This window comes from Ranitomeya variabilis, chromosome 4, assembly GCF_051348905.1.
Source record: "Ranitomeya variabilis isolate aRanVar5 chromosome 4, aRanVar5.hap1, whole genome shotgun sequence".
NCBI lineage: Eukaryota > Metazoa > Chordata > Amphibia > Anura > Dendrobatidae > Ranitomeya > Ranitomeya variabilis.
This window is the reverse complement of record NC_135235.1, coordinates 632,165,843-632,190,035: the sequence shown is the minus strand read 5'-3', so window position 1 is coordinate 632,190,035 and position 24,193 is coordinate 632,165,843. Positions and strand designations below refer to the sequence as shown.

The window sequence follows — 24,193 nt, the reverse complement described above, 5'->3', positions numbered from 1 at the left end:
ATATGAAATAAATTTTATTGAACATAATGTTAAAAAACACAAGTAAGATAAAATTACTACATGTAAGAAAGGTACACTAATCCAATAAAAGGGACTATACTGCCATAGGAGATTGCAATATGACTCAGGCTAAATACAGTATATATAATGAGAAATGCCTATGCTGTGATATAGGAGTCCATGGATGAAAAGCTGCCTCCAACAGCGAGACCTAGCTTAATAATAGTATCCTAAATCAGACCCCACAAGAAAACATGGCATATATTGAAGGTAGTGATAGGATATTACCTTACTGTTCGCCTGCTGCAAAGACCCCGGCGTCCCTCTGCCCCGACGCGCGTTTCGCGTTAGCTTCTTCTGGAGGCGTGTCAGGGCAGGGGGTTTAGCCGGTTTAAATATATTAGACCCTGCTATTCATTGGGCAATTTCTAATTGTGGATTTATAACAGCCGCATGGATATAAGGCGATATTGTGCTGCGCGTGCGTATGGAGCGCCGTCCACAACCTAAAGTGTATGTCTTCCTTGTAGTTCCTGTACGGCACCTTGTGGGAAATCTCCGCCCCCCGTACGGAATGCAAAAACATTGGTAGGACATTCCGTACAGGCTAGGTGTACACCTCCCACTGTACGTAAGCCGGAAATACCGGACGGAGGTGTGCACCGCCTGCTGTACGTAAACCGGAAATATCTGGTGGAGACCTCCTGAACAGACGTATCGTACGAAACTTAAACACTCCAGTGTCTAGACGGCGCATGAGCAGATCCGCTGGTACCGGCAATCAATGAGGAGTCGGATCATGGTCATGGGGTCAGGAGCACCAGGTCGTCCTAATGTGCGACCTTACTGCCCCGTCCCCCTGTAACCACTAGCCGCCCTCCCCTCCGGCCTGCAATCTAGTCATGCGCACACATAGGAGTATATGTGGAATGAGGATGGGATATATTTCCTAAATATATAAAGTGTAGTGTATAATAATAGATATAGTTATAAGCATAGGCTATCCCTATATAGTGTTCTAAACTATGTGAATGATAACATATAAACATAGCCCTCTAAGGGTAAATATACAGTGATGATATAAAATTACCATATTTAGTATGTGAAACTAAAAATAGTTGGAAATGAACCCAATTAAATCTAATATAAGTGCTTTTGTGCCTCCATAAAGTGTCATGTGCATGAATTTAGTTGTGACAATCTTAAGTGCAATTGTCTTCATTATCAACATGTAAACAACCTAAACATAATTATAAACATACATAAATACACGTGAGTTTAAAATTACAGATTCTACTATAGTGACAAGTAGCCTATCAAATAAATATAAAATACACATAACAAAAACATACAGCCTAGACTGTAGTACATTATGTACACAGTGTCATTACTTTATACGGAGCTCAGCTCCCTCAGTACAGACTGTACTGGGACTGTAGGGTTCTCCACTGTTCTCTTTCTTTCCAGAAGCACAATTCACCTCCTTTCTCCAACGGCCGAGATGATATATATATATCATCTCGGCCGTTGGAGAAAGGAGGTGAATTGTGCTTCTGGAAAGAAAGAGAACAGTGGAGAAATTCCTATTATATAGCAGAACATGGTGGAAGACCTCCAACCCTACAGTCTGTACTGAGGGAGCTGAGCTCCGTATAAAGTAATGACACTGTGTACATAATGTACTACAGTCTAGGCTGTATGTTTTTGTTATGTGTATTTTATATTTATTTGATAGGCTACTTGTCACTATAGTAGAATCTGTAATTTTAAACTCACGTGTATTTATGTATGTTTATAATTATGTTTAGGTTGTTTACATGTTGATAATGAAGACAATTGCACTTAAGATTGTCACAACTAAATTCATGCACATGACACTTTATGGAGGCACAAAAGCACTTATATTAGATTTAATTGGGTTCATTTCCAACTATTTTTAGTTTCACATACTAAATATGGTAATTTTATATCATCACTGTATATTTACCCTTAGAGGGCTATGTTTATATGTTATCATTCACATAGTTTAGAACACTATATAGGGATAGCCTATGCTTATAACTATATTATTATACACTACACTTTATATATTTAAGAAATATATCCCATCCTCATTCCACATATACTCCTATGTGTGCGCATGACTAGATTGCAGGCCGGAGGGGAGGGCGGCTAGTGGTTACAGGGGGACGGGGCAGTAAGGTCGCACATTAGGACGACCTGGTGCTCCTGACCCCATGACCATGATCCGACTCCTCATTGATTGCCGGTACCAGCGGATCTGCTCATGCGCCGTCTAGACACTGGAGTGTTTAAGTTTCGTACGATACGTCTGTTCGGGAGGTCTCCACCAGATATTTCCGGTTTACGTACAGCAGGCAGTGCACACCTCCGTCCAGTATTTCCGGCTTACGTACAGTGGGAGGTGTACACCTAGCCTGTACGGAATGTCCTACCAATGTTTTTGCATTCCGTACGGGGGGCGGAGATTTCCCACAAGGCGCCGTACAGGAACTACAGGGAAGACATACACTTTAGGTTGTGGACGGCGCTCCATACGCACGCGCAGCACAATATCGCCTTATATCCATGCGGCTGTTATAAATCCACAATTAGAAATTGCCCAATGAATAGCAGGGTCTAATATATTTAAACCGGCTAACCCCCCTGCCCTGACACACCTCCAGAAGAAGCTAACGCGAAACGCGCGTCGGGGCAGAGGGACGCCGGGGTCTTTGCAGCAGGCGAATAGTAAGGTAATATCCTATCACTACCTTCAATATATGTCATGTTTTCTTGTGGGGTCTGATTTAGGATACTATTATTAAGCTAGGTCTCACTGTTGGAGGCAGCTTTCCATCCATGGACTCCTGTTGTGAATTTGGATTCTGGGCTCCCCCGGTGGCTACTGGTGGAATTGAACTGGTGTCTTCATCTTCTCTGTTCACCTGTTCCCATCAAGATGTGGGAGTCGCTATATAACCTTGCTGCTCTGTTAGTTGCTTGCCGGTCAACAATGTTATCAGAAGCCTCTCTGTGCTTGTTCCTGCTCCTAGACAACTACTAGATAAGTTGGACTCTTGTCCATGTTTGTTTTTGCATTTTTGTTCCAGTTCACAGCTGTAGTTTCGTTACTGTGTCTGGAAAGCTCTTGTGAACAGGAATTGCCACTCTGGTGTTATGAGTTAATGCCAGAGTTTTAAAGTAATTTCTGGATGGTGTTTTGATAGGGTTTTTAGCTGACCATGAAAGTGTCCTTCCTGTCTTCTGCTATGTAGTAAGTGGACCTCAAATTTGCTAAACCTATTTTCATACTACGTTTGTTATTTCATCTTGATTCACCGCCAATACATGTGGGGGGCCTCTGTCTCCTTTCGGGGTATTTCTCTAGAGGTGAGCTAGGACTAATATTTTCCTCTGCTAGTTTTATTTAGTCCTCCGGCTGGTGCTGGGCATCTAGAATCAACGTAGGCATGCTACCCGGCCACTGCTAGTTGTGCGTTAGGTTTAGTTCATGGTCAGCTCAGTTTCCATCTTCCAAGAGCTAGTTCCTATATATGCTGATGCTATGATCTCTTGCCATTGAGATCATGACAGTTTGACCGGCCCACTAAAGGGTTAAAATCCTTGGCTGAGAAAGGAGAGAAATAAGTAGTCTGCTGAAATTTTTTTTTTTTTTTCTCTCCTTTGAATGGCTCTGTGTTCACCTGTTTGCAATGGATCTTCAGAGTGTAACTGCAGGTTTGAATAATCTCGCCACGAAGGTACAAAATTTGCAAGATTTTGTTTGTCATGCACCTGTATCTGAGCCGAGAATTCCTTTGCCGGAATTTTTCTCGGGGAATAGATCTGGGTTTCAGAATTTTCGAAATAATTGCAAATTATTTTTGTCCCTGAAATCTCGCTCTGCCGGAGATCCTGCACAGCAGGTCAGGATTGTGATTTCCTTGCTCCGGGGCGACCCTCAAGACTGGGCTTTTTCATTGACACCAGGGGATCCTGCGTTGCTCAATGTGGATGCGTTTTTTCTGGCCTTGGGGTTGCTTTATGACGAACCTCATTTGGAGCTTCAGGCAGAAAAAACTTTGATGTCCCTATCTCAGGGGCAAGATGAAGCGGAAATTTACTGCCAAAGATTCCGTAAATGGTCTGTGCTTACTCAGTGGAATGAGTGCGCCCTGGCGGCGACTTTCAGAGAGGGTCTCTCTGATGCCATTAAGGATGTTATGGTGGGGTTCCCTGTGCCTGCGGGTCTGAATGAGTCCATGACAATGGCTATTCAGATCGATAGGCGTTTGCGGGAGCGCAAACCAGTGCACCATCTGGCGGTGTCCACTGAGAAATCGCCAGAGAGTATGCAGTGTGATAGAATTCTGTCCCGAAGCGAGCGGCAGAATTTTAGACGGAAAAATGGGTTGTGTTTCTATTGTGGTGATTCTACTCATGTTATATCAGCATGCTCTAAGCGCACTAAAAAGCTTGGTAAATCTGTTTCCATTTGCACCTTACCGTCTAAGTTTATTCTATCTGTGACCCTGATTTGCTCTTTGTCATCTATTACCACGGACGCCTATGTCGACTCTGGCGCCGCTTTGAGTCTTATGGATTGGTCCTTTGCTAAACGCTGTGGGTATGATTTAGAGCCTTTGGAGACTCCTATTCCTCTGAAGGGGATTGACTCCACCCCTTTGGCTAATAATAAACCACAATACTGGACACAAGTAACTATGCGTATTAATCCGGATCACCAGGAGATTATTCGCTTTCTGGTGCTGTATAATCTACATGATGATTTGGTGCTAGGATTGCCTTGGCTGCAATCTCACAACCCAGTCCTCGACTGGAAAGCTATGTCTGTGTTGAGCTGGGGATGTAAGGGGGCTCATGGGGATGTACCTGTGGTTTCCATTTCATCATCTATTCCCTCTGAAATTCCTGAGTTCCTGTCTGACTATCGTGACGTCTTTGAAGAATCCAAGCTTGGTTCGTTACCTCCGCACCGAGAGTGCGATTGTGCCATAGATTTAATCCCGGGTAGTAAATACCCAAAGGGTCGTTTATTTAATCTGTCTGTGCCTGAACATGCTGCTATGCGTGAATATATAAAGGAGTCCTTGGAAAAGGGACATATTCGTCCATCGTCATCTCCCTTAGGAGCCGGTTTTTTCTTTGTGTCAAAAAAAGACGGCTCTTTGAGACCATGTATTGATTATCGGCTTTTGAATAAAATCACTGTTAAATATCAATACCCATTGCCGTTGCTGACTGATTTGTTTGCTCGCATAAAGGGGGCCAAGTGGTTCTCTAAGATTGACCTTCGTGGGGCGTATAATTTGGTGCGAATCAGGCAGGGGGATGAGTGGAAAACCGCATTTAATACGCCCGAGGGCCACTTTGAGTATTTGGTGATGCCTTTTGGTCTTTCAAATGCTCCGTCAGTTTTCCAGTCCTTTATGCATGATATTTTTCGCGATTATTTGGATAAATTTATGATTGTGTATCTGGATGATATTCTGATTTTTTCGGATGACTGGGACTCTCATGTCCAGCAAGTCAGGAGGGTTTTTCAGGTTTTGCGGTCTAATTCTTTGTGTGTGAAGGGTTCTAAGTGTGTTTTTGGGGTACAGAGGATTTCCTTTTTGGGATATATTTTTTCCCCCTCTTCCATTGAAATGGATCCTGTCAAGGTTCAAGCTATTTGTGATTGGACGCAGCCCTCTTCTCTTAAGAGTCTTCAGAAATTTTTGGGCTTTGCTAACTTTTATCGTCGATTTATTGCTGGTTTTTCGGATATTGCTAAGCCATTGACCGATTTGACTAAGAAGGGTGCTGATGTTGCTGATTGGTCCCCTGATGCTGTGGAGGCCTTTCGGGAGCTTAAGCGCCGTTTTTCCTCTGCCCCTGTGTTGCGTCAGCCTGATGTTGCTCTACCTTTTCAGGTTGAGGTCGACGCTTCTGAGATCGGAGCTGGGGCAGTGTTGTCGCAGAAAAGTTCTGACTGCTCCGTGATGAGGCCTTGTGCCTTCTTTTCCCGTAAATTTTTGCCCGCTGAGCGGAATTATGATGTTGGGAATCGGGAGCTTTTGGCCATGAAGTGGGCTTTTGAGGAGTGGCGCCATTGGCTTGAGGGGGCCAGACATCAGGTGGTGGTATTGACTGACCACAAAAATTTGGTTTATCTTGAGACCGCCAGGCGCCTGAATCCTAGACAGGCGCGCTGGTCATTATTTTTCTCTCGGTTTAATTTTGTGGTGTCATACCTACCGGGTTCTAAGAATGTTAAGGCGGATGCCCTTTCTAGGAGTTTTGAGCCTGACTCGCCTGGTAACTCTGAGCCCACAGGTATCCTTAAGGATGGAGTGGTATTGTCAGCCGTTTCTCCAGACCTGCGGCGGGCCTTGCAGGAGTTTCAGGCGGATAGACCTGATCGTTGCCCACCTGATAAACTGTTTGTTCCTGATGATTGGACTAGTAGAGTCATCTCTGAGGTTCATTCTTCTGCGTTGGCAGGTCATCCTGGCATTTTTGGTACCAGGGATTTGGTGGCAAGGTCCTTCTGGTGGCCTTCCCTGTCACGAGATGTGCGAGGCTTTGTGCAGTCTTGTGACGTTTGTGCTCGGGCCAAGCCTTGTTGTTCTCGGGCTAGTGGATTGTTGTTGCCCTTGCCTATTCCTAAGAGGCCTTGGACGCACATCTCGATGGATTTTATTTCAGATCTGCCTGTTTCTCAGAAGATGTCTGTCATCTGGGTGGTGTGTGACCGTTTCTCTAAGATGGTCCATTTGGTTCCTCTGCCCAAGTTGCCTTCTTCTTCCGAGTTGGTTCCTCTGTTTTTTCAAAATGTTGTTCGTTTGCATGGTATTCCTGAGAATATCGTTTCTGACAGAGGGACCCAATTCGTGTCTAGATTTTGGCGGGCATTCTGTGCTAGGATGGGCATAGATTTATCTTTTTCGTCCGCTTTCCATCCTCAGACGAATGGCCAGACTGAGCGGATTAATCAGACCCTGGAGACATATCTGAGGTGTTTTGTGTCTGCTGACCAGGATGATTGGGTTGCTTTTTTGCCATTGGCGGAGTTCGCTCTCAATAATCGGGCCAGCTCTGCCACTTTGGTGTCCCCGTTTTTCTGTAATTCGGGGTTTCATCCTCGATTTTCCTCTGGTCAGGTGGAATCTTCGGATTGTCCTGGAGTGGATGCTGTGGTGGAGAGATTGCATCAGATCTGGGGGCAGGTGGTGGACAATTTGAGGTTGTCCCAGGAGAAGACTCAGCTTTTTGCTAACCGCCGTCGTCGTGTTGGTCCTCGTCTTCGTGTTGGGGACTTGGTGTGGTTGTCTTCTCGTTTTGTCCCTATGAGGGTCTCTTCTCCTAAGTTTAAGCCTCGGTTCATCGGCCCGTATAAGATATTGGAGATTCTTAACCCTGTTTCCTTCCGTTTGGACCTCCCTGCATCCTTTTCAATTCATAACGTTTTTCATCGGTCATTATTGCGCAGGTATGAGGTACCGGTTGTGCCTTCCGTTGAGCCTCCTGCTCCGGTGTTGGTTGAGGGTGAGTTGGAGTACGTTGTGGAGAAAATCTTAGACTCTCGTGTTTCCAGGCGGAGACTCCAGTATCTGGTCAAGTGGAAGGGATACGGCCAGGAGGATAATTCTTGGGTGAATGCATCTGATGTTCATGCCTCTGATCTGGTTCGTGCCTTTCATAGGGCCCATCCTGATCGCCCTGGTGGTTCTGGTGAGGGTTCGGTGCCCCCTCCTTGAGGGGGGGGTACTGTTGTGAATTTGGATTCTGGGCTCCCCCGGTGGCTACTGGTGGAATTGAACTGGTGTCTTCATCTTCTCTGTTCACCTGTTCCCATCAAGATGTGGGAGTCGCTATATAACCTTGCTGCTCTGTTAGTTGCTTGCCGGTCAACAATGTTATCAGAAGCCTCTCTGTGCTTGTTCCTGCTCCTAGACAACTACTAGATAAGTTGGACTCTTGTCCATGTTTGTTTTTGCATTTTTGTTCCAGTTCACAGCTGTAGTTTCGTTACTGTGTCTGGAAAGCTCTTGTGAACAGGAATTGCCACTCTGGTGTTATGAGTTAATGCCAGAGTTTTAAAGTAATTTCTGGATGGTGTTTTGATAGGGTTTTTAGCTGACCATGAAAGTGTCCTTCCTGTCTTCTGCTATGTAGTAAGTGGACCTCAAATTTGCTAAACCTATTTTCATACTACGTTTGTTATTTCATCTTGATTCACCGCCAATACATGTGGGGGGCCTCTGTCTCCTTTCGGGGTATTTCTCTAGAGGTGAGCTAGGACTAATATTTTCCTCTGCTAGTTTTATTTAGTCCTCCGGCTGGTGCTGGGCATCTAGAATCAACGTAGGCATGCTACCCGGCCACTGCTAGTTGTGCGTTAGGTTTAGTTCATGGTCAGCTCAGTTTCCATCTTCCAAGAGCTAGTTCCTATATATGCTGATGCTATGATCTCTTGCCATTGAGATCATGACAGACTCCTATATCACAGCATAGGCATTTCTCATTATATATACTGTATTTAGCCTGAGTCATATTGCAATCTCCTATGGCAGTATAGTCCCTTTTATTGGATTAGTGTACCTTTCTTACATGTAGTAATTTTATCTTACTTGTGTTTTTTAACATTATGTTCAATAAAATTTATTTCATATTAGTACCATAGTGGAGATCGCTTTATTGTATAGATCCCACTACATGTGGAGATCCATCTGTCTGTCAGTCTCTTTGTATATAGACAAGGATCCACTTTGCTCCCTTGAAAATGTTAATTTATGAGTACATCTGTGATTTTATCATTCCATGCTTTAGTAGCTTGTTTTAAACCATATATACTTTTCCATAGCTTACAAACCATGTTTGGTTTCCTTTTATCCTTGAATCCTGGGGGTTGTTCTATGTAAATGTCTTCTGTTAAGTCTCCATTCAGAAATGGTGCCTTTGCATTCAGATGTTTCAACTGCATTTGTTTCATTGCTGCAACTGCAAAGTTCTGATTGTGGTGTGTTTGATAACTGGAGAAAATGTCTCATCATACTCTTCTCCATATTTCTGAGAATAGCCTTTAGCTACGAGTCTTGCTCAGTATCGATCAGCTGTGGCGTCTGCTTGGTATTTTACTTTAAAAACCCTTTTACATCCTATAGCCTTTTTTTCTTTTGGTAGTTCTGTCAGTGTCCATGTCTTTGAATCATGCATGGATTTTATTTCTGTTTCTGCAGCCTTTATCCATTTGTTGGCCTCTTCTTCTGAAAGTTGAAATATGTCCTCCCAAGATGTAGGTTCATAAATGTTATTTGTGCTTGCCTTGTATGAAAGACGTTGAGGTGGTCTTCCCTTGTTTTCTCTTATTGAGCGTCTTGGTTCTGTGTCTGTATGGAGCTGTATCTCTTGACTTTCAGTTTTTTGATTTTCATCGATTTCCACTTCTTTCTCATCAGATGTTCCGGCAGTTATATCACTGTCGTTTCTCTCATTTTTCGTTTCCAGTGATGTCATTATGTCATCCGTTACATCTTCAATGAATGTAACACTGTTACTCACTGTGATTCTGTCTGTCTTGGGGTCTAGGATTCTATATCCTTTGCAATTGTCCCTATGTCCGACAAATATTCCTTTAATGGCTCTGTTTTGAAGTTTGGAGTGTTTTTCTTCTGGAATAAACACAAAAACTTTGCAACCCAAAACTTTTAAATGATTCACACTTGGTTTATTACCTTTCCACAGTTCATATGGTTTTTTATTTTCAGTTTTCTTGAAAAAAAAGTCTGCTTTGCAGATAAGTAGCTGTCATTGCTGCTTCACCCAGTATTTCTCTGGTAGTTTGGAATCTGTTAGCATACATCTTATCATTTCAGTCAGAGTTCTGTTTTTCCTTTCTGCTTCCCCGTTCTGTTCAGGTGTGTATGGAACAGTCTTTTGATGCTCTATTCCATTCTGTCTTAAGTAGTTTTCTATTTGGTGTCCTGTAAATTCACCTCCATTATCACTTCTGGTGATGATCGGCTTCCTCTGAAACTTGTTATTTGACTTTGTCACACAGTCTTCGAATTTTTCAAAAACTTCACTTTTGTTCTTTATCAAGTATGTGACTGTGTATCTTGAGTGGTCATCTATGAAGGATCACCATATATCTATTACCTCCTGATGTGGCCACTTTCATGGGTCGACATACATCAGTGTGTACCAAGTCAAGTGGTCTTGTTTTGCGCTTTTTGTCTCACTCTCTTTAGGTAAAGATACTCTTGTAGCTTTAGATTTTATACCACATTCACATTTTACGGTAATTGAGCAATCAGATATCAATAGGTCTTTTGTCAAATTCTTCTTTTGTAACGCCATTATACTCTCAGGATGTCTGTGTCATAGACGTCTATGCCACGTGAATACAATTCTTGTGATCATGTGTACGTAACTTCATCTGTTCATTTAATGTGTCTAGATCAGGGGTCTCAAACTGCATTCCTCGAGGGCCGCAAACCATACGTGTTTTCAAGATTTCCTTAGCATTGCACAAGGTGCTGTTATCATTATGCGTGTAGGTGATTAAATTATCACCTGTGCAGTACAAGAAAATCCTGAAAACATGACCTGTTTGCAGCCCTTGAGGAATGCAGTTTGAGACCTCTGGTCTAGATGATATAATTGTTCACCTGCTTTGACATTAATTATTACCTTATCTCCCACTAGGATTGTACAATTATCATCTTAGAATTTTACAGTAAGTCCTTTGGTTGTCAGACGCTTTACGGAAAACAATCCTCCTTCTAGTCCTGGAACACATAACACATCCTTTACTAGTAATTTTGAATTATGCCAAAATCTATCAGGACAGATTAACATTCCTTGTCCAATACCTTATGCAGTTACTTTACTCTCATCTGCAAGATAAATTGCTTCCTTCTTATTTTCATCAAGTTCAGTAAAGAAGCTTTTATCACTAGTCATGTGACTTGTTGCTCCTGAGTCAATAAACCAGTCTGATGATGACTCTTCATCAGTTACTTTAAATGTACCATTCCAGTGATCTGCACGTGGGTTAGAAATTGTGCTTTTTAGTTTCTGTTTATTCTCCTTTTGGTGTAATTTCTGTTGTTCTGCTTTCCATATAGTACAGTCTTTCTTTAAATGTCCCTTTTTCTTACATCTGAAACATTCTCTTGTCTCTGTATTATGGGGCTTCTTGTCTGTCGCTTTAAGAGCATTTTCACTATCCCGTTCAGTGGAATCGTTTGTTTGCTCTTTCCTTCTATGATATTCATCCATAAGTCTGGTCTTTACAAACTCTAGTGTAATGTCTGCTTCAGGTCTTGTCTCTAGTGAATTTATCAGAGCAGTGTATGAATCTGGTAAACTGCACAATAATATTGCTGCTATGTGGCATTCCTTAATGTCTTCATCAACTGATCTCAGCTGTGATACCACCTCCATCATGGAGTTTATATGATCCTGCATGTCTTTCCTTGCACTTAATGTCATCTTGTAAAGTTTTCTTAGCAGGAATAGTTTGTGATTTAAGCTGGATCTTTCATGCAGCTATCTCAATGCTTCCCACATTCCCTTTGCTGTATTCTCATTCCTTATGAATTAACTGATCATCCTCCACTAATAAGCTGATAGTAGCTCTTGCTTGTCTATTTTTCTTATCCCATGTCTGATTATTATCATTGGGCCTGTCTGTAGTGATTACCCCCCATAAATCATCTTTAGACAATGACATCTCCACTTTGAACTTCCATAGCTGATAGTTCTCATTGTTCAGCTTAGCTACTGTGAGTCTCAGCTCTGAACTGCTGCTCATCTTTAGCTTATTTGTCTTACTTGCTTGGAGAGAATTGCTCTGAAGTATTCTTTTGCATTCACCAAGTCCTTTTTGTCTCTATGCTGGGCCCATAACCTGTTGCATAGTTTGGTCGCAGAAGAAACTTGTGAGAGTAGAGTATATGGGGTAATTCAACTTTTATCTACACAGAACATGAGGTACATGCATCAGCCTTTGAATACAGCATAACAGGAAGTCTAAAGGACCATTTACCAGAGAGAAAGTGAAACCAAAGTACAACAAGTATATGCATTACATTCAGCTAAGCATATAATAGTAACAACATCGCCTTCTACTGTTAGAAAAGTGTAAACTCCCCCTGCACACAAATAAGTCTGTATCTGTTGCATATCTGCCAACAATTTGTTCCTCATTCACTGACAACTCTTTTTTGCTTGTCTCTTCTACTCCTGCATTGGATCATCTCTTACAATTGTTCAACAGTAATATGCAAGCATTGATGGTTTCCGTATATATATATATATATATATTTTTTTTTTTTTTTTCTCCATAGCTGCAATATCTTACTGAAATCTCTCCCCATGCTCACCACTGATTGCTCTGCAGTTTGGTGAAATAAAGTTCAGATGCGAATGTAAGAAATGAATCGCTCTAGGATATGTTACAGCCAAGATCCCTATATGTTTTGAGATTTTCCACCAACGTCATAGTTATCTGCTCTTGATTTTTTTTTTTAAATAGTTACCTCTAATGCAAATGCTATATATGCAGCCTATTCCTTGCCCTGCAACAAATGGAGAAACTCCTCATCTTGAAGAAGCTTATTAATCTGAGGTCTAGTAAACACTCCTTCCTTTGTCTTTGCGTCATTCAACTTTGGAAATTTATCAATAAGATTCTTGAATGCTTTTGCATTTTTAGCCATTGCCTTTAGAAAGTTCTTTATTAGGCCCAACTTGATATGCAATGGTAGTAGCAAAATCTTATGTGGGTCAACAAGTGCTGGATGCAGGATATTTTTTCTCCCTGGATGAATTCAATGTCGGAGAGGCCAGTCTCTTTTATTGTAGTGATTACTGTTGCGTGAATATCCCACTCATACAGAAAGCAGCTGTACTTTGCGTGTCCACCCTGGAGACTAAGTAAGAAGGAAACCACCTTCAAGTCAAGACGTTGGGCCACCAATGTGGGTCATAGTTCAGGCACCTCAACAGCTGTTTCATATTGTCATAGGTTTCTTTCATGTGGACTGCATAACCAACTGGAATTAAAGGTAATGCATTGCCATTAAGCTGCAAGTTGGCTTTTAGGCTTGTTTTGGATGAATCAATGAAGAGCCTCCATTCCTCTGGATTTGTTAAAACAAAACAAAAAAAGAAGCTTACCACACCAATATTGCCTGGGATACACAGGAAAGCTGACGAATGTGTGGCAATTCCTCCTGGTGATGCTCAGCTATTATAGAACCGAATAAGAAAAAAGGATTTTCTGGCACATCTAAACATAAGATTCATCTTTTCATTAGAAATTCATTTAAAAACAGGAGGACTCATCATGAGGATAAAACTATGCCCTTAATCATAGAAATATTTTATTCCTATGATGTCTCCTGACGAAGAAAGAGCGAAACGCGCCATGCTAGGTATCTCCATCTTCCAAGTATGATCAATTCCAGGAAAACAAAGCGCCCTGGTAAAGATGTAGTGGCTCACACCCCTGTGGAACTTGGAGATGTAAATTAATTTAAAAAAAAAACACACTTTTTTTCAATATCGCTTGCGCTACAAGGTCTTTAAAGAAAATAGTAGCCAAGAACATATCAGAGGCTTAAGCAAATAATGAAGTGTATAAATCAAGTGGTTAAAATGCACTAATAAATTACGTTTTTTGTTTAAGTGCTAAATTTTTCTGTCAGTAAAAGCCATATAAAAAAAACTATTGGTAATATAAGCCTGAGGCCACAAGGTCAAAAGACTGCCTCAGATAGACTTGGCACAAGCTATTCCATCTGGCAGACTCCAGAGCAATCCCAGTAACCTTTAACTCCTGTACAGGGATCTGGTTTTAGAATAGGACCAAGTGGAATGCTACCATGGAAGGGTTGCTGTCCAGAGATAGGAATGGTCGCCAAGCAGGGACAGAGCTGAGAGGTCAAGTCAATGACAAAATCAGGATCCTTAAGAATAGTCAGAACCAAGCCAGGGTCAAAATAGGAATATACTAAATCAAACAGGAGAAGACGATTCACACCTAGCCAGGGAAACAACTAAGCTATATCTGGCAGCTTCCAGCAGTAAGCTGGAAGGTTTAGAAGGGTTTGGTGCTCTTCAATTGGCTGGAGCAGGGAACTGATAACTTCAGCTGGGCAGCACACATACCCACGCTGCCGGACTGATGGCACTACAGGTCCCAGCCACTGTAACCTTAGCGGCTTGATAGAGCCCACCGTCCAGAGCTTTTGATTCTGACATCTCCTCTCTCAGCAGTCCCGCCTGCAGAGTGAATACAGTGGCACCTGGAGACAGAAGCAGAAGTCACAGGAGCAGGTTCTGGTGGAGATGTGACACTCTGTACGAAAAATTACCACAGGACCTGTGAGGATACAAATACACTGAGGCACATGATCATGTGACTACTGACTCCTCCCCTCCATGTGACTTATCACATGACTGTGACATCATCCCAGGTCCTGTGCGCACAGAGCAGCCATATATGTGGTGTGCGGCTCTGCAGGTGGAGGTAGGTGCTGGAGATTCCCCATTACTGGGGGCAGGGGACATTAACCCCCTCAGTGCTGAGCCTGTGATATATTTCTGTTTGTCCTATAATCGGATTGTGTGTTATACCGGGGGCAGGACGGGGCCATGACTGGATGTAGTGATCATGTGACGCCGGTAACAGCTCCGGAGATTTCTTACATGGGATCTTTATGATGTTACATCGTCATCTTCTCCCCATTCAGGTCCCCACAATATCGGATCCTCTCAGTGGAGATCTTCTATATAAGAGAATTCTCCTGAGTGACCCTACAAGGATGGAGAGGGACAGGGACAAGATGGCGGAGAGGATATTACACCTCACCCTAGAGATCCTCTTCCGGCTTACTGGAGAGGTGAGAGATTCTGATGACCTCACATTACATCATTCTTATCTATGGGAATAACAGATGGGCAGAACTGGAGAGGTGAGGACTCTGGAAATGTCTGTAGTGAGATTTATTAATGTGTCTCCCCATAACCAGGATTACACAGTAGTGAAGAAGACCTCTAGTGAGCGCTGTCAGGCCCCTGTGTCTGAGGGATGGGGAAGACCCCTGAGCCCAATCACGGGGCCTCCACCTCACCCCCTGATACATGAGGAGATCAATGACCAGAAGATCCTAGAACTCACCTACAAGATGATTGAGCTGCTGACAGGAGAGGTGACACTGCTGGGAATGCTGGGACATTATACAGTAACACTATGGAGGGATGGTGGGATGACTGTATTGTTGTATGTGTCAGGTTCCTATAAAATGTCAGGAAGTCGCCGTCTATTTCTCCATGGAGGAGTGGGAGTATTTAGAAGGACACAAAGATCTGTACAAGGACGTCATGATGGAGGTTCCCCAGCCCCTCACATCACCAGGTAATAGGACTAAATACACACGGCCTATAATTATCTGTATGTAAAGAATTAATTCAGTCCCTGTATGTGTTTTCTCCAGTTCTATCCAGTGAGAGGACAACACCAGAGAGATGTCCTCATCCTTTTCTTCCACAGGACTGTAAGCAAGAAGATCCCAATGTTCCTCAGGATCATCAGGTAGATGGAGAGAAGGTGTCATGAAATTTCCTGTATTACGTGTAGAAGGCTGTGATGGTCTTGTGTTCAATCTTGTTTTATACACCAGTATAAACAGTGACATAACTAATATATACAGCTCTGGCAAAAATTAACCCCTTAGTGACAGAGCCAATTTGGTACTTAATGACCAAGCCAATTTTTACAATTCTGACCACTGTCACTTTATGAGGTTATAACTCTTTTAGCTTTAACGGATCCCGCTGATTCTGAGATTGTTTTTTCGTGACATATTGTTCTTCATGTTAGTGGTAAAATTTTTTCGATATTACTTGCTTTTATTTATGAAAAAACGGAAATATGGCAAAAAAAATTTAAATTTTGCAATTTTCAAACTTTGAATTTTTATGCCCTTAAATCAGAGAGATATGTCACACAAAATAGTAAATAAATAACAATTTTGGAAACAATTTTTTTTTTGTTAAGAAGTTATAAGGGTTAAAAGTTGACCAGCGATTTCTAATTTTTACAACAAAATTAACGAAACCATTTTTTTTAGGGACCATCTCACATTTAAAGTCACTTTGAGGGGTGTTCATGACAGAAAATACATAAAAGTGACACCATTCTAAAAACTACACCCATCAAGGTGCTCAAAACCTCATTCAAGAATTTTATTAACCCTTTACGTGCTTCACAAGAAGTGAAGCAATATGGAAGGAAAAAATTAACATTTAACTTTTTTTTACCAACATTTTAATTCAGAACCAATTTTTTTTATTTTCAAGTGTAAAAAGAAAAAATGAACCACAAAATTTGTTGTGCAATTTCTCCTGAATACGCCGATACCCTATATGTGGGGGTAAACCACTGTTTGGGTGCACGGCAGAGCTTGGAAGAGAAGGAGTGCCGTTTGACTTTTTCAATGCAGAATTGGCTGGAATTGAGATTGGACGCCATGTTGCGTTTAGAGAGCCCCTGATGTGCCTAAACATTGAAACCCTCCACAAGTGACACCATTTTGGAAACTAGACCCCTTAAGGAACTTATCTAGGTGTGTGGTGAGCACTTTGAACCCCCAAGTGCTTCACAGAAGTTTATAACGTAGAGCCGTTAAAATAAAAAATCACATTTTTTCCACAAAAATGATCTTTTAGCTCCCAAATTTTTACTTTCACAAGGGTAACAGGAGAAATTAGACCCCAAAAGTTGTTGTGCAATTTATCCTGAGTACACCAATATCCCATATGTGGGTAAACCACTGTTTGGGCACACGGCAGATCTCGGAAGGGAAGGAGCGCCATTTGACTTTTTCAATGCAGAATTGGCTGGAATTGAGATCGGACGCCATGTCGCGTTTGGAGAGCCCCTGATATGCCTAAACAGTGGAAACCCCCCACAAGTGACACCATTTTGGAAACTAGACCCCTTAAGGAACTTATCTAGATGTGTGGTGTGCACTTTTAACCCCCAAGTGCTTCACAGAAGTTTATAACGTAGATCCGTGAAAATAAAAAATCTTTTTTTTTTCCTTCAAAAATGATTTTTTAGCCCGCAATTTTTTACTTTCACAATGGTAACAGGAGAAATTGGACCATGAAAATTGTTGTGCAATGTGTCCTGAGTACGTTGATCTCCCATATGTGGGGGGGGGGGCACTGTTTGGGCGCATGGCAGAGCTTGGAATGGAAGGAGTGACGTTTTGGAATGCAGACTTTGATAGAATGGTCTGCGGGCGTCATATTGCATTTGCAGAGCCCCTGATGTGCTTGAACAGTAGAAACCCCCACAAGTGACCCCATTTTGGAAACTAGACCCACAAGGAACTTATCTAGATGTGTGATGAACACTATGAACCCCCAAGTGCTTCACAGAAGTTTATAACGTAGAGCTGTAAAAATAAAAAATCATATTTTTTCTACAAAAATGATATTTTCACCCCCAAATTTTTACTTTCACAAGGGTAACAGGAGAAATTGGACCATGAAAGGTAATGTGCAATTTGTCCTGAGTATGTTGATACCTCATATGTGGGGGGGAAGACCACTGTTTGGGCGCATGGCAGAGCTTGGAATGGAAGGAGTGACGTTTTGGAATGCAGACTTTGATGGAATGGTCTGCGGGCGTCATGTTGCATTTACAGAGCCCTTGATGTGCCTAAACAGTAGAAACCCCCCACAAGAGTCCCCATTTTGGAAACTAGATCCCCAAGGAGCTTATCTAGATGTGTGTGAGCACTTTGAATGCCCAAGTGCTCCACAGAAGTTTATAATGCAGAGCCGTGAAAATAAAAAATCATTTTTTTTCCACAAAAATGATTTTTTTAGCCCCAATTTTTTTTTTATTTTCCCAAGGGTAGCAGGAGAAACTGGACCCCAAAAGTTGTTGTCCAATTTGTCCTGAGTACGCTGAAGCCCCATATGTGGGGGTAAACTCCAGTTTGGGTGCACAGCAGAGCTCGGAAGGGAAGGAGCACCATTTGACTTTTTCAACGCAAAATTGGCTGGAATCAATGGTGGAGCCATGTCGCGTTTGGAGACCCCTTGATGTATCTAGACAGTGGAAACCCCCAATTCTAACTCCAACCCTAACCCAAACACACACCTAACCCTAATCCCAACCCTAACCATAATCCTAATTACAACCCTAACCACAACACACCCCTAACCCTAGTCCCATCCCTAACCATAACTCTAATCACAACCCTAACCCCAACACACCCCTAATCCTAATCACAACCCTAACCACACCCCTAACCCTAATCCCAACCATAACCCTAACCACAACCCTAATCCCAAACCTAACCCTAATCCCAACCCTAATCCCATCCCTAACCATAACCCTAATCCCAAACCTAACCCTAATCCCAAACCTAAAACTTCTTTTACACTTACCGGGGCTTTTGCGGCCCGTTATTGCAGGCCTTTTTTGCGGGCTGTATTGCCGCAAATTTCACGGTCTGCCGCAATAACGGAACGAAAAAACGGCGGTCCGCAAAACCAGAAGTCACGGTGCACCGCAAAAACAACCTTCCTTTGTTTTTGCGGCCCCATTGAATTACTGTAAAATGGGGCCCCATTGAATTACAATGGGGGCCGTGTCCGTAAGCCATGAAAAATATAGAGCAGGTTCGATATTTTTTCACACCTGTAAATATGGCCCTCATGGCCATACGGCGTACGGCGCTCTGTGGAATTATTGCGGCTCTTTTTTACGGCCCCATAGAAATCTATTGGGACCGCAAAAACGGGTCGCAAAACTACAGTAAGTGTAAAAGAAGTCTTACCTTAATCCTAACCCTATTTTTAGCCCCAACCCTAGCCCTTACCCCAATTTTGGCCCCAACCCTAACCCTAATTTTAGCCCCAACCCTAATGGGAAAATAGAAATAAATACATTTTCTTTATTTTATTATTTTTCCCTAAGGGGGTGATAAAGGGGGGGGGGGTTATTTACTATTTTTTTAATTTTGATCACTGTGATAGGGTTTATCACAGTGACCAAAATGAACCAATAGTAAAAATCTTCCTATTGTTGTCTGGTGCCAGCCGGCAGATCTCGGCGGGCGCACTGCACATGTGCCTGCCATTTTTTTCCCGGGTAAAGATGGCGGCACCCACTAAAGGAAGCAGGAGGGCCGAGGAGCACCAGGAGGTACAGTGGGGGATCGGGGACCCTATTTCTCCTCTGATGTGCAATCACATCAGAGGAGAGAGAACTTAAATGGCACATCAGACTTTTTTTTTTTGCAGCTGCCGCTACACGGTTAGTAGTGGCGATTGCAAAACCTGGATTGGTAAAAACTGACCCAAATTATGTTCTCTGGGGTTTCGGCAGCCGAGACCCCGAGATCTGCTGGGTACCGTCCGGCAGATCTAGGCGGGCACACTGCGTATGCGCCCATTTTTTTCCCGGAAAAGATGGCGTCGCCCATGGGGGGGAAGCAGGAGGGCCAAGGAGTATCGGGGGGGGGGATCGGGGACCCTATTTCTCTCTCCTCTGATGTGCGATCACATCACAGGAGAGAGAAATTAAATTGCACATTGGACCTTTCTTTTTTTTTGCGGTCGCCGGTAAACGGTTAATACTGGCGATCACAAAACCGGGGTCGGTAAAAACCGACCCGAATCATGTTCTCTGGGATCTCGGCTACCCCGGCAGCCGATACCCTGGAGAAAATCCGACTCTGGGAGCGCTATACACTTTTTCCACAGCGCCGATAATTTAATTACCCTTAACTACCGTCGTTAAAAGGCGTATCGGCGGTCATTAAGGGGTTAAGAGACCACTGCAAAATTTTCAGTTTGTCTGATTTTTCTCTTTATAGGTATATTTTTGAGTAAAATGTAAATTGTTCTTTTATTCTGTAAACTACTGACAGCATGTCTCACAAGTTCCAAGCAATAAATTTTGTGTTTATTTTCTGAAAGTGAGAAATGGTCAAAATAACATAAAAATGCATTGCTTGCAGACCACAAATAATGCAAAAGATAAACAAGTTCATAATCATTTAGAAACAACAATACTAATGTTTTAACTCAGGAAGAGTTCAAAAATCAATATTTTGTGGAATAACCATGATTTTTAATCACAGCTTTAATGCGTCTTCGCATGCTTTCCCCTAGTCTTTCACACTGCTTTTGGGTGACCTTATGCCACTCCTGGTACAAAAATTTAAGCAGTTCTTCTTTGTTTGATGGCTTGTGACTATCCATCTTCCTCTTGATTACATTCCAGAGGTTTTCAATGGGGTTCAGGTCTGGAGATTGGGCTGGCCATGACAGGGATTTGATGTGGTGGTCCTTCAACCACACCTTGATTGACCTAGCTGTGTGGCATGGCGCATTGTCCCGCTGGAAAAAACAGTCCTCAAAGTTGGGGAACATTGCCTGAGCAGAAGGAATCAACTGTTTTTCCAGGATAACCTTGTATGTGGCTTGATTCATACGTCCTTTGTGTAGATTAACCGCCCAATTCCAGTCTTGCTAAAGTATCCCCAGATCAACACCTGGTCATCTAATGATTAGATGGAGACCTGGAGAGGCATACAAGCCACAGTGTCTTGCACCCACGGTGAAATTTGGTGTAGGATCAGTGATGATATGGAGATGCTTCAGCAAGGCTGGAATTGGGCAGGTTGTTCTTTGCGAAGGATGTATGAATCAAGCGGCATACAAGGTTATCCTGGAAAAACAGTTGATTCCTTCTGTTCAGGCAATGTTCCCCAACTCTGAGGACTGTTTTTTCTCTTAATTTTTGCCAGAGCTGTATATATATATATATATATATATATATATATATATATATATATATATATATACAGGGCTGCCATTAGGAATTTCGGGGTCCTCCCCCCTCGAACTGTCCGCAGTCAAAAGATTTTTAAAGCCGCCACCACGACAAGGTCAGGCCCTACCCTACTCTAACCTACTAAACATTTGTTAACATATCCAATACAATTTAGGTATATTTTTATTTATTTTTCAAATTTTAAAATGACAAATACCACATACAGGGGACAAATACCACGGCACCATGACCAGACACCATATTACCACCACATAGTGACCAAATAATAGCACATACAAGGAACAAATACCACCACACCATGACCAGACCACATATTACCACCACATAGTGACCAAATAATAGCACATACAAGGAACAAATACCGTCACACCATGGCCGGACAACCTATTACCACCACATAGTGACTGAATACTACAATAGTGGTCAGTAATAAAAAAACCCACAATACTAATATAAATAATAATAATCTTTATTTTTATATAGCGCTAACATATTCCGCAGCGCTTTACACACATTATCATCGCTGTCCCCGTTGGGGCTCACAATCTAAATTCCCTATCAGTATGTCTTTGGAATGTGGGAGGAAACCGGAGTACCCGGATATCACCGTAAGTGCCATTATACACAGGAGATCTGTACTTAGTATGCAGTGTCTGTGTACAGGTAATACAGTGATCACCGGTGACATTATACACAGGAGCTCTGTACATAGTGTATAATGTAAAGGTAATACAGTGATCACTGATGACATTGTACACAGGACTGCTGTATATAGTATACAGTGTATAGCATCAGTGTACAGGTAACACACTGACTCACCAGTGACGTCTCTAGGTGAAGTCCTTCATCTTTGCTTTTAATCTTCATCCAGCACATTCTGCTGTTACTTCATCCAGTCAGGGCTCGTTTCTGAAGGAAATAACAGTTATCTAGAGGACTTATTTTTTTCCCAAATTCTAAACTACAACAGATGAAGAAAAAAAGCGACAGTGTTACTCTGAACAGTAACAGGATCGCCCCTCCATTTAAAACCGTATCCTCAAAAAATAAAATAAATACATCACTGCAGTAATAATATCCCTTAATTAGCCCCTATGGTAACAATATCCCCCATCCCGATCCCATGTATCTCATTCCTGGCTCCAGCCATATGTTCTATCCTGCCCCCATGTGATGTCCCATCCTGCCCCATATGATCTCCCCATCCTGTCCCAGGATCCTGCCCCATCTGTCTCTATCGTATCCATCCTACCCCATGATCCTGCGCCATCTATCTCCATCCTTCACCATCTGTCCCATGATCCTGCACCATCTGTCTCCATCCTGCCCCATATTCCTTCCCCATCTGTCTCCATCGTGCAACATGTCTCTATCCTGCACCCCGTGTCTTCCATCTGCCCTTGTGTCTCCCATCTGCCCCCTTGTCTCATTCTGCCCCCTTGTCTCATTCTGCCCCTTGTCTCATTCTGCCCCCTTGTCTCCATTCTGCCCCCTTGTCTCATTCTGCCCCCTTGTCTCATTCTGCCCCCTTGTCTCATTCTGCCCCTTTGTCTTATTCTGCCCCTTTGTCTCCATTCTGCCCCCTTGTCTCATTCTGCCCCCTTGTCTCACTCTGCCCCCTTGTCTCACTCTGCCCCCTTGTCTCATTCTGCCCCCTTGTCTCATTCTGCCCCTTTGTTTCCATTTTGCCCCCTTGTCTCATTCTGCCCCCTTGTCTCATTCTGCCCCCTTGTCTCACTCTGCCCCCTTGTCTCACTCTGCCCCCTTGTCTCCATTCTGCCCCCTTGTCTCCATTCTGCCCCCTTGTCTCCATTCTACTCCCGTCTCATTCTGCCCCTTTGTCTCCATTCTGTCCCCTTTGTCTCATTCTGCCCCTTGTCTCCATTCTGCCTCCTTGTCTCCAGTCTGCTCCCCTGTCTCATTCTGCCCCTTTGTCTCCATTCTGCCCCCTTTGTCTCCATTCTGCCCCCTTTGTCTCCATTCTGCCCCCTTGTCTTATTCTGCCACCTTGTCTCATTCTGCCACCTTGTCTCATTCTGCCCATTTGTCTCCATTCTGCCCCCTTGTCTCATTTTGCCCCTTGTCTCATTCTGCCCCTTTGTCTCCATTCTGCCCCTTGTCTCACTCTGCCCCCTTATCTCATTCTGCCCCTTTGTTTCCATTTTGCCCCCTTGTCTCATTCTGCCCCCTTGTCTCATTCTGCCCCCTTGTCTCACTCTGCCCCTTTGTCTCCATTCTGCCCCCTTGTCTCCATTCTGCTCCCCTGTCTCATTCTGCCCCTTTGTCTCATTCTGCCCCTTTGTCTCCATTCTGCCCCCTTGTCTCCATTCTGCTCCCCTGTCTCATTCTGCCCCTTTGTCTCCATTCTTCCCCTTTGTCTCCATTCTGCCCCCTTTGTCTCCATTCTGCCCCCTTGTCTCATTCTGCCACCTTGTCTCATTCTGCCCCTTTGTCTCCATTCTGCCCCCTTGTCTCCATTCTGCCCTCTTGTCTCATTCTGCCTCCTTGTCTCATTCTGCCCCTTTGTCTCCATTCTGCTCCCGTCTCATTCTGCTCCCTTGTCTCCATTCTGCTCCCCTGTCTCATTCTGTCCCTTTGTCCTCATTCTGCCCCCTTGTCTCATTCTGCCACCTTGTCGCATTCTGCCCCTTTGTCTCCATTCTGCCCCCTTGTCTCCATTCTGCTCCCCTGTCTCATTCTGCCCCTTTGTCTCCATTCTGTCCCCTTGTCTCATTCTGCCCCCTTGTCTCCATTCTGCCCCCTTGTCTCCATTCTGCTCCACTGTCTCATTCTGCTCCCTTGTCTCATTCTGCCCCTTTGTCTCCATTCTGCTCCCTTGTCTCATTCTGCTCCCCTGTCTCATTCTGCCCTTTGTCTCCATTCTGCCCCTTTGTCTCCATTCTGCTCCCTTGTCTCATTCTGCTCCCTTGTCTCATTCTGCCCCCTTTCTCCAATCTGCCCCCTTGTCTCCATTCTGCGCCCTTGTCTCCATTCTGTGCCGGGCTGGATGGAGACACATGGTTCACATTGTCGCTTTCAGTTAAAAAAATTCAAAAAACCTTTCTTCTTACCTGGCCACGATCCTGCGGCGAAGCGAAGATCCCTCCCGGCGTTTCAGTGCGCACTCACCGGCGAATGACAATGACGTCATACGCCGGCGATGCGCGCTGACGTCAGCTGCCAGCCTCCGATTGGCTGGTGGCCATAACCATTGCAGTGCGGGCCCGCAAGGCTGCAATAGTCAATAGATACAAATAAAGAGGAGGACCAGGAGCATATAGTACAAATATA

General features: G+C 43.3%; 2 protein-coding genes across 2 annotated transcripts in view; both read left to right on the top strand.

The window, feature by feature from the left end:
• The window catches only part of LOC143767327 (uncharacterized), a 760,398-nt gene that overhangs the window by 556,085 nt on the left and 180,120 nt on the right, over positions 1-24,193 (top strand). The gene's annotated exons all lie outside the window — the stretch shown is intronic.
• LOC143767028 (uncharacterized) overlaps positions 15,073-24,193 on the top strand; it is a 56,763-nt gene continuing 47,642 nt past the window's right edge. Inside the window, exons 1-3 of the mRNA XM_077255048.1 lie at positions 15,073-15,230; positions 15,313-15,436; positions 15,516-15,613. Of these exons, the coding sequence (XP_077111163.1) occupies positions 15,207-15,230; positions 15,313-15,436; positions 15,516-15,613 (246 nt within the window). The 5' untranslated portion in view covers positions 15,073-15,206. The remainder of the gene's footprint in view (positions 15,231-15,312; positions 15,437-15,515; positions 15,614-24,193) is intronic.